Source organism: Dipodomys merriami, unplaced genomic scaffold (assembly GCF_024711535.1).
Source record: "Dipodomys merriami isolate MVZ:Mamm:240054 unplaced genomic scaffold, mDipMer1.0.p SCAF_45, whole genome shotgun sequence".
NCBI lineage: Eukaryota > Metazoa > Chordata > Mammalia > Rodentia > Heteromyidae > Dipodomys > Dipodomys merriami.
Window position 1 is genome coordinate 7,343,087 of NW_027206013.1, and position 16,362 is coordinate 7,359,448.

At 45.1% G+C, this 16,362-nt stretch overlaps 1 protein-coding gene across 3 annotated transcripts in view; it reads right to left on the minus strand.

Moving 5' to 3' along the window:
- Positions 1 to 16,362, minus strand: part of Nf2 (NF2, moesin-ezrin-radixin like (MERLIN) tumor suppressor) — a 94,076-nt gene that overhangs the window by 19,298 nt on the left and 58,416 nt on the right. For all 3 annotated transcript variants that reach the window (XM_069994571.1, XM_069994572.1, XM_069994573.1), the window contains exons 8-13: positions 13,796 to 13,930; positions 9,831 to 9,905; positions 7,987 to 8,100; positions 5,752 to 5,874; positions 3,873 to 4,090; positions 347 to 452 (exon numbers count right to left, since the gene is read on the minus strand). In XM_069994571.1, the coding sequence (XP_069850672.1) occupies positions 347 to 452; positions 3,873 to 4,090; positions 5,752 to 5,874; positions 7,987 to 8,100; positions 9,831 to 9,905; positions 13,796 to 13,930 (771 nt within the window). The remainder of the gene's footprint in view (positions 1 to 346; positions 453 to 3,872; positions 4,091 to 5,751; positions 5,875 to 7,986; positions 8,101 to 9,830; positions 9,906 to 13,795; positions 13,931 to 16,362) is intronic.

Sequence of the window (16,362 nt, forward strand, 5' to 3'; positions counted from 1 at the left end):
ATACTCAGAGTTGAAGATTACATTCAACTCAGCATTAGGAGGTTAGGGAGCAAAATCGCTTGAGGCTAATTTGAGATCATGTTTTACTTAAGAGTAAGAAAAGCATTCCTGAGCTGGAAAACGGCCTGTTGCCTGTAATCTAGATAACCAAAGCGTTAACTACCTAGTCCAAGGCCAAAAGCAGACCATGGGTGTCCCAGCCAGACCCTCGCTGGGGGGCAGTCAATGCCACTCTTTCCAACTTGTTTGCTTAAATGGTCAACCTAAAGGTACCGGCAGGTGAACCAAAGGGCTGGGAGGACAGGTCTAAAACAGCCACAAGCGAGCTGGCCCCACCCAGGCTCACCGGGTATGTGGGCTTGGTAGCAATTTCCAGGAGCTTCTGCTTGGCTCTCCGCTCTGCCTCACGGGCTTCCTGCAGGTCTTGCTTTAGCTGGTCGGCCTCCTTGGCCCTGCAGAGAGGAAGAAATGTCAGCTCCACAGCAGGCCATGCGAGGAGGTACCTGTGTTAATCCCAGGGATACTATCTGATAAGGCAAATAGGAACAGCAGAGCAGGAAGGTTTTGCAGAAGTCAGAACTTCCAAGGTGACAACATGAATATTATTCATTTTTTCCATGTTTTAAAAATAATCTTACTAATTAATCAAAGCAGTGCTAAGATTTGAACTCAGGGTCTTGCACTTGCTGGGCCAGTGCTCTACTGTTAAGCCATGCCTCTAGCCTATCGTTCATATGAACAAACCCCTCTCCTTGGCAAGGGTAAGGGTACATGAATGGAGGAAAGAAGGGTGAGCAAACACAGTCATTATACTTGTATATTATGTAAAAACTGAACCATGTAGCTGGGCACTGGTAGCTGATGCCTGTAATTCTAGCTACTCAGGAGGCTGAGGTCTGAGGATCATGGTTTGAAGCCAGCCCAGTCCATGAGCTCCAATAAACTACTCAGAAAAGCCATGATACCATGGCTCGAGTGGTAGAGTGCTAGCCTTGAGCACAAAGAGGCTCAGAGACAGCACTCAGGCCCTGAGTTCAAGCCCCAGGACCAGAAAAAAAAAAAAAAAAGAACAACACTCAGTTTGTTGTATCATTGCTAAATGACTCTATGTTCTTTTTTTTTTTTTTTTTTGGGTCCAGTCGTAGGGCCTGGGCGCTGTCCCTCAGCTCTTCAGCTCAAGGCTAGCACTCTACCACTTGAGCCACAGCGTCACTTCCGGCTTTTTTCTTTTTGCTTATGTGGTGCTGAGAATTGAACCCAGAGCCTCAGGCATGCAAGGCAAGCGCTCTACCACTGAGTCACCTTCCCAGCCCTGACTCTATGTTCTTGATCACATATATGGTGTACACACACACACACACACACACACACACACACACACACACACACACACACACACACACACACACACACACACACACACACACACACACACACACACACACACACCCTCACACATGCACGCAGCACTGGACATAGATGAAAATGAACTAAGTAACTCAAAGGCAGCAATGGGAGGAAGGGAATGAGAGGGAAAGAGGGAACAGCTTACACTAAGCAAAAGGAAAGAAATGTAAATATCACCTGATGGAAGAAATAGTTGCACTGTCAAAGCTCATGGAATTCACAAACTTTATAGACCATGATAATCACAATTTGCCTTGTGAAGGTTAAATAGTGTTTGCAACTTTAAGTATCGCTATTCCACAACACTGTGAAATATATGAAATTTATGTAATCACCTAATCTCAATAAAAAAATATTTAAAAAAACATGTAATTTGAGGGTAGGGATGGGAGAGAGGAAGTAGGAGAGAATGAGGGAAGGGTGACATTGGTCAAGATGCAATGTACCTATAACCTGACATATAGAATCCAAACCCCTTTGTACAACTACTTAATTAAACAAAACAAAACAAAAAAACCCACTAGCAAATCCAGACTGGAAGCCAGTGGGGAAAGAACCAAACAAGAAGTTCTTTGAGCCAGCTGAATGCTGGGATGCATGACTATAATCGCAGCTACTCTGGAGGCTGAGACAAGAAGATCACTTGAGGGCTGGGAAGGTGGCTCAGTGGTAGAGCGCTTGCCTTGCATGCCTGAGGCCCTGGGTTCAATTCCTCAGCACCACATAAGCAAAAAGAAAAAAGCCGGAAGTGGTGCTGTGGCTCAAGTGGTAGAGCGCTAGCCTTGAGCTGAAGAGCTGAGGGACAGCGCCCAGGCCCAGAGTTCAGGCCCACAACCGGACCCAAAAAAAAAAAAAAAAAAGAAGATCACTTGAGCCCAGGAGTTTGAGGTCAGCTTAGATAACATAACAAGTCCCTGCCTGGAAAAAAAAAAAAAAGTTCTTCAGTAATAGTTAGGGACCTGATGTGCTTTTTTCTTGGTAATGGGTGAAGAGTGTCTGGGCAAAGGAGAATATGAAGATCTAAAATGTTGATACAGGGCCAGACATGGTGGCACACATCTGTAATCCTAACAGTTGGGCTAGTCTGAACTAGATCTGACAGGAAGATCCTGTCTCAAAAGCCAGAAACAGCCAGGTGCTGGTGGCTCATGGCTATAACCCTAGTGACTCAGGAAGCTGAAATCTGAGGATCACAGTTCAAAGCCAGTCTGGGAAGGAAAGTTCACGAAACTCTTAACTCCAATTAACCACCAGACAAACCTAGAAGTGGAGCTGTGGCTCAAAGTGGTAGAGCATTAGCCTTGGGCACAAAAGCTCAAGGATAGTGCCCAGGCCCTGAGTTCAAGCCACACACTGACCAAAAAAAGAAAACAAAAAACACCCAGAAATGAAAGGTTGGAAGCGTAGCTTAGTCAGTAGAGCACTAGCCGATAAGGGAGTGTCAAACATCAAGTTTGAGTCCCAGTCTCAGACCTAAAAAAATAAAAGAAAAACCAGAAGCAAAAACATCTTATACTGGATTACAAAGGGCAAAACATAAAAGAGTGCGTGTGAAACATGTGTGGGCCAAGCTCCCACATCCTCCCTGGGCAGGAGGATGTGCCCATCACTGATGGTATCTGTGTGCTGGTGCAGATCCTAGCCCTACAGGACAAGGGCTGGGTGTGGCATGCGAGCTGGCACTAGGATCCAGTCTCACATGCATCAAACTCACAGGAAATGTCACCCTCACACAGAAGGAAAGGGACCTGAAAAAGGTCCCAGACAAGGAACCATCTTCCCAGAATGACAAGCAAGGAGGCAGAGTGAAGAAAACTGCAGGGACTGTACCTTGTAGCTAAAGCCAAATTCAAGTGTCCCAAATCAATAGAGCCAGATGCTGTGGGGAGCGTGCCAGTGTTTATGTTAAAGCTGCAGGACCAGAACAACACAGAGCCTAGAACAGTTCCTGAGAAGTACAGACAATAGTCCCACTCTTCAACCTGATCACGAGCTAGGGCATCCTGGTCACAAAGAAAACCATGGCTCTCCAGCTCCATTTGTGAGGAAGGCTTCAGGAAAGTGAGCGCCTACTTTTACTTCAAAGGAAAACAACTGCTGCTTACCTGCCTTCCAAATAAAGAGAGGAAAACAACACTTTTTTTTTTTTTTAAATACAGAAAGAGCCTCTTTGCATCTTGTCAGCTAAAAGTAGTCTATGGATACACTTGGTGATTTTATTGCACACTCAGTTATGGGAGGGGCGGTTTGTGTATGTGTGTGTATGTGTGCATATGTGACCCCTGGGCAACAGAACTCTATTCCCATGCCTTTCCAATAGCTCCAGCAGCCTGTCAAGGAAAAGTCCTCCCACACCCCCCTTCCTGAAGGAGAAGCATCTGGACGCTGCATCCAGCTCTGCTTCAGGGCAAGGCTAGGAACACACAGACCTAGTCAGGGTCCTAAGGCCCAGGCCTCCCCCTCACCTCCTCTCTGACTCCTCAGCCATCTTCAGTGCCAGCACCTCAGCCTCCAGCACCTTCTGCTCCATCAGGCGCTTCTCCTCCTCCGTCCTAATGGCCGTGGCCTTGATGCGCTGCATCTCCTGCTCTGCCTCTGCAGCCTTCTGGGCCAGCAGCTTGGCCTCCTCCTCTGTGATCTGAGCCTTCTCAGCCAACAGGTCAGCTGTCTCCTCAGACCTCATCTGCAGAGAAGAGTGTCTCAGCTGATGCAGGCCGGGGACCTATCTCCTCTCATCTGGCCTCCAACACACAGGGCAGCAAGAACCAGTTTCAGACTTCTTGGCTTTAACAAGGGTCATCTTCCCCCCAGCACCACCCTGGCAATAGATCACATGCCACATCCATTCAGAAGAGCTCTTTAGGCTCCACCATGGAGAACAAGAGCAAGCATCCATTGGTTGTTTTTGGCAGTACTGAGGTTTGAACTCAGGGCCTCACATTTACTAGATAGCACTCTTATCATTTACACCATGCTGGGAGTCCAGCAAGCATCCTTTTTAGAGTACCCTCTTTAGGTGAGGCATATACTTTATGAGGGAGAAGAACAATTTAAAATTCTTCTCTTTCCCTTTAAATCAGTGGTCTAAAACCAAAGGAGGCTTGTTCTGGGGGTCCACATAGGGGAGGCAGGTGCCCCACTTATGGCCCTCAGCCCTCAAGGCATTTTTGGTTGTTTTTTTGTTTTCTCTGTTTTTTTGGTTGGTTGTGGAGCTTAACTCTAGGTCTGGGTGCTGCCCTCAACAGTTCAGCTCAAGGCTAGCGCGCTACCACTTGAGCTCAGTGCTCAGCTCCCTTCCGGTTTTCTGGTGGTTAATTGGAGATGAGTCTCACAGACTTTCCTGCCCAGGCTGGCTTTGAACCACAATCCTCAGATCTCAGTCTCCTGAGTAGCTAGGATTATAGGCCCGACCCTCAAGGCATTTTTAACTGTCCTTAGGGTAGCTATAGCTATCAGTTAGGGCAGGAACATAGCTAATTATCCTAAGGAGAGGTGCCCCAGATGATGAGCTCCAGGGATCAGTACTGCCGAAGCCACCAACCCCAGCTTTGAAGGAAATGCTACCCTGACAGAGGAGCTTGGAGGGACAGGAAGCTCAACCTAATCTCCTTCTGCCAGCATAGGTTCCAAGAAAAGGCATCCACCTTTTACAAGCTGAAACAACTGAGCACTGATGCTCATGCCTGTAACCCTAGCTGAGATCTGAGGATCATGGTTCAAAGCCAGCCTGGGCAAGAAAGTCCACAAGACTCTAATCTCCAACGAACCACCAGAAAGCCAGAAGTAGAGCTGTGGCTCAAGAGGTAGAGTGCTAGCCTTGAGCAGAAAAATCTCAGGGAAAATATCTAGGCCCCGAGTTCAAGCCCTGGGACTATCACCAAAAAACAAAAAACAAACAAACAAAAAAATTGAAACAAGCTCAGTACTGTGGATCACACTTACAACTCCTGCTACTTGAGAGGCAGAGATTGGGAGTATTGCAGTTCAAGGCCAGCTTGGGCATATAAGTTCAAGAGACTCAATGTCAATCAATAAAGCTGGGCATGGTAGAGTATGCCTAGCATCCCAGCTAAATAGGAGGCATAAATATGAAGAATGAGGTTCAGGCTAGCCCAATCAAAAAGTGAGACCTTATTTAAGCACAAATCTCTGGAGGTGTGGCTCAAGTAGTAGAGTGTCTGCTAGCTAGCTCAGAGCCCAAGTTCAAACCCCAACATTACAAAACACACACGCACACACTGACATAAAGTGTATCAAAGCAAATGTTGCTAAGTCAAGGTCCTCAGGAGGTGTGATTCAGGAGTTCCCATGTAGCCTCCTGGGACTTGGACCCTCAGAAATCACCAGTGCTTCGTTGGCCATGGTTGCTTCTTCTTTCATCTGTAGCAGCCTCCTCTCCAGCTCATCCCTTGTGCGCTCAGCCTCCTCCCGCATCTGCTTCTCTCGAGCAAGGCGCTGCCGCTCCATCTGGGGATGAACAATGGCCGGGACTGAGTCCTGGTGCTCCAGAGACCCAAGAATGCCCAGTTTTGAGAGCTTCCCCTTTGGGAACCCTTATCATCCTTCACTTAAGTAGCCGGGTCATGCTTGCTGCCCCACACGCTCTGTCCTTATCAACCAGCCACGGAGTTGAAAGCTATGCCCTTTGGAGAAACTCCTACTGATGAGCAAACAAATGAACAAACAACAACAACAAACCAAGCTCACCACTTGTGAGCCACGCAGACCTTTCCCACCTCTCCCGGTTTCATCTGCAAAATATACTGCATCCATGGCTCCCACCCTACATCTCAGCCCCACACAGCCTTGCCCAGCCCCGGTGGAGGCAACTCCTGAGCCAGGCAGGGAACACAGCCCCCATCCTTAAGGGAACAGAACAAAGCCTCCGCTGCCACCTGGATCACTGTGTTAATTGGGCCACCTGCCGAGCTCAATGAGGGGAACAAGTGGAGGACATCCTTATTCTCTGTGATCCCTGGGTACTCGCTGAGTTCAAAATGCACAAGCCAGAAGTGACCACTGCACTATTTTCTGTCTTAAATAATGAACATACATTTAATTATTTCTCTCTTGCTTTAATCTCATACCAAACTCTAGTAGTATAAGATTTCTAAGACGGCTGATTTTTTTCCAAATATGAAATAAAAACCAGTGCATTGGAACTTGAAAGAATAATGCCAAAGACAAGCAATAAAATACTGTCCATTCTGAGCTGGGGATGTAGCTAAAGAGGTAGAGCACCTGGGTGAGCAAGGGTGAGGCCCAAAGTTCAATCCTCAGACTGACAAAAACAAACAAATCCCAAAACTTGTTCTCTCACCACCACCAAATTACAATATTCATTTGTATTCTTCTCCATGGCTAGGCAGCCCCTTTCAATTCCTAGCACTGGACTTTTCTGGAGATCTCTGCTTTGATAATAAAGAAAATCTCATCCGCTAAGCAGTCTGTTGCTTACAAAGACCTTGATTACAATGTGCTCTCTGATCTGAGACAGAAAACAGGCATCACTGGCTCCATTTGATGGATGGGAAAACCAAGTCACACATGAAGCGTCAGATCTGGCTCCAAGGTCACTGTTCTGCTGGACTGTGTACACACTATTCCCTGCCAGGGCCCAGAGGCCATCATACTTCCACAGTCCTTGACGCCTTCAGATCTGTCACTTCTGAGCTTGGCTCTGCTGAGGACAAGGTCAAAGAGAGCTCTCTTTAAAGTTGCCACTATGACTCGATGCTGGCTTTGGAGCATTTCTTTGTCCAACAAAACCTATCCGATCATCCCCACAGTACCCTAAAGTGCACACTGATGGCCTGCTGTCCCAGAAAGCAAAGAGATGGACAGCAGAAGGGCCACTGGCATTTTACTCTAAATCTCAGGGCTGGGAGCCAGCCTCTCTGGGGGTTCCCAAGCAGAGAGCAGCACATAGGCTAATTATTACACCTCTGAGCTGGCAAGTCCTGAGGGCAGCTCACTGCAGCTGCCGCTACTCTATCTAGCAGTTTGCCCAAAAACAAAATTGATATTCTCAGCAGCAAAACCCAAATTAGCTGCGTGGATTTCAGTGAGTAGAGAAGGTCTGTGAGTAAAAAACAATGATGTTGTTCGTCCAGTCTGCTGAAAGGCCCTCTCCAGCACCTCCCGTGGCGGGTGCCATGCCCAGGCTGACCTGCAGGGAGGAAGTGCAGCCAGAGCCTAATTAGCATTCTGCAGCAAGCACTGAAATGCCGCCATGTATTCTATCATCATCTAATTAGAAAAGGGGAAGGCAGGGCAAAGGAGACAGTCAGGAAAAAAGAAAGATAGGTGGATGGAGGGATGAAAGCATGCCTGGCTTCCCTATCCCAAACTTGGTGCATTACACTTAAGTGGACAAATGACTAGAAATGTTTCTTTTAGATGTGCTTTTAGAATGGACTGCTCATATCTATGGCTGACATCCTGATAAGATCCAACTGGGATAAAATAAGAGCAGATGTGTCTATGACCAAAAGACTCCTGATGACCCACACTACAGACTAATTCCCACGAGAAGACTTGCAAGGAGTCGTAGCACCAGCAAAAACAAGTCTTGCTTACCTGCTTTCTAGCCTTCTCCTCCCTGGCCTGGGCTTTCATCTGCTGAACTTCCAGAGAATCAGCCTTCCTTCTCCTCATAAACAAGTCATGGTTCCCGATACACAGCTGGAGAATCTGGGGCCACAGAAGCAGGAAAAATGTCAAACCCACAAATTGGTTTTGCTGCTTACCAGGCCACCTGTGCTACAGCATCATGGGCTCTTGTGGGTGGCAGTAAACTTGAGGAGGAAAGCATGGAGTAATAGGCATTCTGCTGATGGCCTCTAGTGCTCTTGGCTCTGGACACATAAAATGAACACGCTTCAGAGAAGAGGAGGCAAAATTCACAAGTGAATTCAGATGTACCTCACTCTCTTAAGTCAAGATGTGGCTCTAGAGGTCAGGAAAGACAGGAAAGGTCATTGAGTAAGTTGGGCTGTTACAAAATGTTATTCATGTGGGGAAAAAATAAATGGGATCCTGCCCTCACACCGGACACAAAAACTGACTCCAAGGGGATTAAAGACATAAATGCAAAGGTAAGCATTAGCAATTGATACTAGAAAATAGACAAGAAATTCTTTACAATTAGGAAAATGAATAATGTCAAATAAGAAACAAAAAGCACATATGATTAAGAAAAAGGTTTTTTAAATATCTGTCAACATTAAAACTAAAATATTTTATTTTTTACAACATTATAAAAAAGAAAACAAGCCACACACTGGGAGATAAAACAAGTAAACAACCCAAGAGGAAAATGGCCAAATGACATGAAACAAGTTCTCAACAGAAGTTGGAAAGATAATTTTGTCAATAAATATACACAAAGATATTCAACTTCATTACTAATTACAAAAATGTAAATCAAGACAGGGTGCTGCTTGCTTACACCTGTAATCCTAGGTACTCAGGAGGTTGAGCTCTGAGGATCACAGTTCAAAACCAGCCAGGGCAGGAAAGTCCGAGAGACTCTTAGCTGCAATTAACCACCAGAAAACTTAGTGGTGCTGTGGCTCAAGTGGTAGAGCCACCGCTCTACCTGGAGCTGAAGAGCTGAGGGACAGCGCCCAAGCCCAGAGTTCAAGCCCCATGATGGAGAAAAAAAAAAAAAAAAGTAAATCAACATGACACAGTGCCTGACATGTCTGAGATCCTGGGTTTGGTTCCCAGCATTGCTATCCCTCCTAAAACTATTAGTAGGTAAACTTAAACTTTAGACTTAGTAGGTAAAGCTAAAGGGAAAAATGTATACCAAATAAACTATCATTCTACACCTCATAAGAGGTTACTCTGATGAGGAAAGTTTCCTTTAAAAAGCAGCATTCAACAGGGTGCGAGTGATTCACACCTATAATCCTAGCTGCTCAGGAGGCTGAGACTTGAAGATCATGGTTTGAAGCCAGCTAGGGAGGGAAAATCCATGAGACTCTTTTTTTTTTTTGGTCGGTCGTGGGGCTTGAACTCTGGGCTTGGGTGCTGTCCCTGCGCTCTTCAGCTCAAGGCGAGTGCTCTACTGCTTGAGCCACTGCACCACTTTCAGTTTTCTAATGGTTTTTATTGGGGATAAGAGTCTCACAGACTTTCCTGTCCAGGCTGGCTTTGAACTGTGATCCTCAGATCTCAGCCTCCCGAGTAGCTAGGATTACAGCCTGTGAGACTCTTATCTCCAATTGACCACCAGAAAACCGGAAGTGGTGCTGTGGCTCAAGTGGTAGAGCACTTGCCTTGAGCCAAAGAGCTGAGGGACAACCCAGGCCCAGAGTTCAAGCCCCATGACTGACCAAAAATAAACTTTAAAAAAGCATTCAATTTCTCAGCAAAAAATCCAGTTATTAATAATGAAAACCAGTATCTTAACTTACCAGCTTATTAACACGAAGCTTTGAGGAGTTAAATTTGAAGACATCAATTTTCTTATCCAGTGGTTTAATAGTAAACTGAAAAAAGGAAGTAGAACAGTTTTAGCAGGCCAGCCTAGAATGCTACCACCAACTGGGAAGTTCCACAAAGCAACAACCACCCTGGACACAGTCCAGCACAAGGCCAGGCCTTGGCCTTGCTTCCTGGTGCCCAGGAACAAAGCCTTGGTAAATCAGAGGCATACAGGGCTCCAAAAGTTCAGGATCCTAAACTGTGTTTTACACCATACAATACCTTAGGTGGCTATGAGGAAAGGATGCTTGATGACCTCAAATTAGAGCCTGTGACAGGCCCACCCTCAAGGCCACACTGGGAGAGCCATGTAGTCTACAACTCTGCCTCTGCCTTCATGAAGCTCACAATCTAGCAGGAACCAGACTAATAACCATCAATTACTCAAAAAATGGTACCAAGTAGTGACTCACAAATGTCCTGGGGAGGGGGGTGGGGGGGGGAGGCTGGGAAGGGATGTGAAGGGCAAACAAAGGAGGAGGATGCAATGCTTGGTAAGAAATGTACGCATTAACCTGCCCATGTAATTGTAACCCCTCTGTATAGTGTGTTCACACACAAAAAAAAAATGTCCTGGGGAAGTAGGAGAGGACTGGTGCCGGACTTAGAAGAGTCTGACAGAGTAAAAAAAAGTAGGGTGGATGGCTTTCTGGAGAGGATAAACCATAGGAATAAAGCAGAGATGGGGAAAGGGAAATAAGGGTATATTTGATGTTATTAGTTTCCTGGTGATGGTAATGATACTATGGGCTCAGAGCAGGAGAGAGGCAGAGGAGGCTGGGTATGTGTGGCGCAAGAGTTAGAGGGGTTTGGACTTCACATGGTAGGACACAGCTGGTCACTACAGCTTACTGAATGTGGACCGTGTTTGATAAAAGCTGTTAATAGAAGGAATAAAACATAAAGTACAATGGACTGTTGTACAAGAGAAACAGTTCCTGAAATCAAAGAGAAGAGAAAGATGAATGATAAGAACAGGGTTGCAGCTCAATAAGAGAGGACAAGGCCAGACCCCTGGCAGGGAAGCTTAGAAAAAAACAAAGACAACCGCCACTCTCAGCCAGTGGAGGAGACCTGACAGATTCTAGATTCCAAAGATGCCCTTGAAAACTGCACATCATCACGTTAAACAAAGGAAACCAGGTCCTGAAGGACAAAGGCTGCATGTTCTCTCTGATTTGCAGAATTTAGTACTACAAGATAGACACAGATATATACACATACATACACATATACATATACATACACACCTATGCGACTATTCAGGGGATGGTGGGGGAGGGGAGAGTGAGACTCATGGAGGGTAAATAGTATTGATATACATGGTGTCTATGTATGAAGATGGCATAAGGAAACTCACTGAGCTGGGAAGGTGGCTCAGTGGTAGAGCCCTTGCCTTGCATGTATGAGGCCCTGGGTTCGATTCCTCAGCACCACATAAGCAAAAAGAAAAAAGCCGGAAGTGGCACTGTGGCTCAAGTGTTAGAGGGCTAGCCTTGGGCTGAAGAGCTGAGGGACAGCGCCCAGGCCCAGAGTTCAGGCCCCACGACCGGACCCCCCCACCCCCCGCAAAAAAAAAGAAAAAAAAGAAAAGGAAACTTACTGAAAGCTGTTTAATAAGGGGTAGAAAGAGCAAATGCAGAAGGCTAATCTGACTAAAATATAATATATGCAGCGTGAAATGCCACAGTGAAACCCCTTGATACAATTAATTTACACTAAAGAAAAGGAATGATAGGAATGTAGAACACGTTTTGTTGGGGAGTGGGTACCAATGGGAGAAGGAGGGCAAATAAAGGAGGGTGAATACAGTTGTAGTACTTTATATGTATATGAAAAATAAAGATGAGGGTATATGAGAGAGAGCAATAGAGGGGATGAATTTGACCAGAGGACATCATGTGTATGGATGGGAATATAAAACAAAAAAAAGTCATCATATTCTAATCCTAACTACTCAGGAGGTTGAGATCATGGCTCAAAGCTAGCCCAGGAAAGAAAGTCAGTGAGACTCATATTGGATTAACTAACAAAAATCTGGAAGTAGAGTTGTGGTTCAAGTAGTAGCCTTAAGTAGAAAAAGCTCAGAGACAATCCCAAGGCTCTGAGCTCAAGTCCCAATAACAGCATCCAAAACAAACAACAAACAGCAACAAAAACAAACAAGACCACAAAAAGCCATACAACTGACATTGAAAAAAAATATTCAGAAGATGCATACCTATTCCCAAGAAAGTCTTATTTGGCTGTCATACATAACTACCAAGACAACTTCCCATCCTGCCCAGGCAGCTTTACTGCATGAGTCTTTGATGTGGTGGAACATGATGGCGCCTGGCCCCAGGAGAGGGTACTTTAGAGTTTGTTGTGCCAGGCCGCACTAGGGGAGTCTGTAATCCTTGGGTTCTTGGAAAAAATGTGTGCTTGGAGAGTGCAGAAATGTGTGTTAGGAGGTAACAGATTCTATGCTATGGGAAGACAAAGTTAAATCAGTGGTACATCTACTGCTTAAGTTAAATGGGGCTTTCAATCTAAGTGCTTTCAAAAAGGACTACTTAATGCTCACTTCCCAGACTAACTACTTATAAGAACTTCAAAGTCAGGATGGTTAGGATTAAGAAACTTCAACCTGAGCCATGTTGTGATGGATGGAGCACGCCTGTAATCCCAGCGATTGCGAGGCTTAGGCAGGAGAACTGTGAGTTCCAGACCAGCTGGGCTACATGTACACAGCAAGACCTTGCTGTGTTTAAAAAAAAAAAAAAAGAGCCCAATGTGCTTTAGCAAGCATGAATAGATCTCAAGCACAGACTGGGAACCAGGGCCTGGTGTTCCTTTCCTCGAGTTTCTACAAAGAAAGAAAATGAAAAATCTGCTTATAGCTCAGGGTTCTGCAGGCAACAACACAAACCCTGTGATTCACTCCCAACTCTGTGCCGTGAATGTGCAGGTGCTAGCAATGCACTGAGCACAGTCAAGTCTCTGGGTCTCCTTGCAAATCCAGGGCTGGGCCACCCTGGCTCCCAGCCTCTGCTACTCCATTTATCAGACACAGAGACTAGATCCCTCTGTATCCCTGATTCCTGGTATAACACCCACACTCAAAACAAAGCCCAGGCCTTAACAGCAGGGCTCTTACAAGGATTAAGTCACAGTCAGGGGAAAGTGCTTGTCAGTGGAAGTACTCTCATCACCATAACCATTGGTCCTCCTACTGTACTTGTCCATCATAAGAGCCCAGTGTGACTACACTACAGCTGCTCAAAGGGCTGAAACTGAGTTTTCTTTTTTTTTTTTCTGGACCATGTCCAGGCCCAGAGTTCAAGCTCCACAACCAACCAACCAACCAACCAACCAACCAACCAACCAACATACATACATACATATATACATACATAAAATGAACAGGGCCTAGGTGTAGAGTTTAGTGACAGTGCTTGCCCACATGCACGAGGTCCTGGGTTTGAATATATGAATGAACATAGGACTGAGACACAGATATAGAAAGAGTTGGATACAGAAAGAGCTCAAAAAGACAACACTTAAAATACAAAGAGAATTGATCACCAGAAATAGAAAGCTAAGTAATCAGAAAATGTTCTTCTTTTCTTTTTTACTGTTCTTTGGGGTTTAACACTGACAGGTTGAGCTTCCTTGTCTCTCATTAGTCAATAGTGGGGTTTAGCAATTCTCTTTGAAAAGGGGATGACAATACTGTTCTGTAAATACTTTAAAAATCAACAACCAAAATCTCAAAGCCTGGGAATTAAAAGTCCTTTCACTGACAGCAGGAGATGGCCTGGCTGGGGAAGCGCCAGCACAGAGGAGAGACAGGAAAGACCTTTTACTGGGCTGCAGGGCCACGAGAAGCATCTGCAGTACAGACATGTCCTACCTCCTTGTCGCTGTATGAGATGTTTCGGATTTCATTCCACGGGAAGGAGATCTTGGGGGTCAGTCTGTTCTCAGGGTCATAGATGTGAAGCCCCAGAGCATCCACTCCAAGCAGCAGCTCTGTGCCCTTTTTATTCTGCAGAGCCAATAAAGAGCAGCCACTGTCAGCTCCAAGGGGAGATTTTATTCAACTTTCTTAAGAACCTGGCACACACTGTTACATCTGACAAGTTTCAACAGGTCCCAACAGAAATCACAACTGTCTTGCAACCCAGGGGGCTTCTAGCTTCTAGAACTGGAGCAAGCAGAGGCAAAACTATCCTGTTTGGGTGAGTTAAGTGTCCCCGGAAGGGGTCATTTTAGGGTTCCTCTCACTGGTTCAATGTCTAAAGAAGGGGTAATCTAAATGTTACCTCATAGTTTAAAACTTATACAATAAAACATTTCTTATATAAAAAGAATCACTGTTGGGGCCTCGGGATGTCACTCAGTGGTAGAGCACTTGCATAGCATGCACAAAGCCCTGGACTAGATCCCCAGTGCAAGAGGAGGGAGCGAGGGAGAGAAATAGAGAAGGAAGAGGAGGAGGGAGAGAGAGTATTGGATTACTAAAATCTTGAATTCTGGGACTAGTCAGTCTCATTTTAGGTTACAATGCAGACTCAATGTATTTTTACTCTACTAGAGTCAAAGATTAACTATAACATCTAGTTAGTGGGTATTATAGATACACACTAAAAAATTCTTTTGACTTCTCTCTGAATGTTTGAAATGTTTAATGTTAGGAACATATATTAACATGAATTATATACAAGTTACACCATAATAAAGCTGTGTAAAGCATTGACTATACATGTATAGTGGACGTGGTCAGCAGAGGGGACACTCAAGTATGAACAGTAAGCTACAACCTTACAAACAGCTGTGCTGGCCAGCAGCCAGCACCGAGTCCAGCCTTTGTTTGGTGAAGGAAGGAAACCCCACACAAGGATACCACAGCTCCTGATCTCTTGCTGACAACTAGGCAACTGAAGCAAGACTCAAGGGTGGAAAGCAGATCTGCAAATGGAGAAGATGCTTGGACTCTGACTAGAAGTAGCAATCTAACAGCAGGTGTCAGACAAAGCAAGGGCTCCAAGATGAATCTCTTTACTCGTCCTCACACCTGAAGTCAGGCGCTACCACCCAGCCAAGAGCCTTCCGCTCCTCTGCAAAGCTTTTAACCACGTGCTAATAGAAGTGATGCTTTCTATTCTTCCATCTATAACACATTCTGGAAAATTAGGTATTTCATGGTATCTCTTACGTCTTAGTTAAAACTTAAAAAAAGAAAGAAATTACCCTCTTGGTCCCTATCTATGACACTTCTAGAAATTAAATGGAGAACATCCCCTATTAAACTGTTTTGATCACACAGTATCTCATTAGAGAGAGAGAGAGAGAGAGAGAGAGTGTGTGTGTGTGTGTGTGTGTGTGTGTGTGTGTGTGTCTGTCTGTCTGTCTGTCTGTCTGTCTGTCTGTCTTGATCCTGGGGCTTGAACTCAGGGGCTGGATACTGTCCCTGAGCTTTTTTTTGCTCAAGGCTAGCACTCTGCTACGTTGAGCCATAGCTCCACTTCCGGTTTTAAGGTAGTTAATTGGAGCTAAAAGTCGCATGGACTTTCTTGCCCAGGCTGGCTTTGAACTGCAAGCCTTAGATCTTAGTCTTCTGAGCAGGTAGGATTACAGGCATAAGCTACCAGTGGCTGGCTTATTATATTATAATATATATTATATATTATAATCTATGAATTAAAAGTAAATAAAAATTTTGAAAATTGACTTAAATACTTGTCTTCATTAATTGTATAGTTTCAGAAATTGTAATATAATGCCTCTAAAATGGCCTAATATTTTAGAGTAGGTGATGGGCATATAGGTGTTAAGTAAGATAGGTGTTAAGTAATTAAAATCCACAAAAATGTATTAATTGGAGCTAGGCACCAATGGCTCATGCCTGTAATCCTAGCTACTCAGGAGGCTGAGGTCTGAGGATCCTGGTTCAAAGCCAGCCCAGGCAAAGAAAGTCCAAGAGACTCTTATCTCCCATTAACCACCAAAAAACTGTAAGTAGTGCTGTGGCTCAAGTGGTAGAGAGCTCGCCTTGAGCTGACGAGCTCAGGGACAGCACCTAGGCCCAGAATTCAAGATCCATGACTGACAAAAAAAAAAAAAAAGTATTAGTTGGACCTAAAGAAATGGTACAATTAGCCGGGCGCTGGTGGCTCACGCCTGTAATCCTAGCTACTCAGGAGGCTGAGATCTGAGGATCGCGGTTCAAAGCCAGCCCGGGCAGGAGAGACCGTGAGACTCCTATCTCCAATAAACCACCAGAAAACCGGAAGTGGCGCTGTAGCTCAAGTGGTAGAGTGCTCGCCTTGAGCTGAAGAGCTGAGGGACAGCGCTCAGGCCCAGAGTTCAAGCCCCATGACCGACAAAAAAAAAAAAAAAAAAAAAAAGAAATGGTACAATTAGCAAATACAAATGATGGAAACTTTAAAACAACCTTCTACATTACAATGGCACATT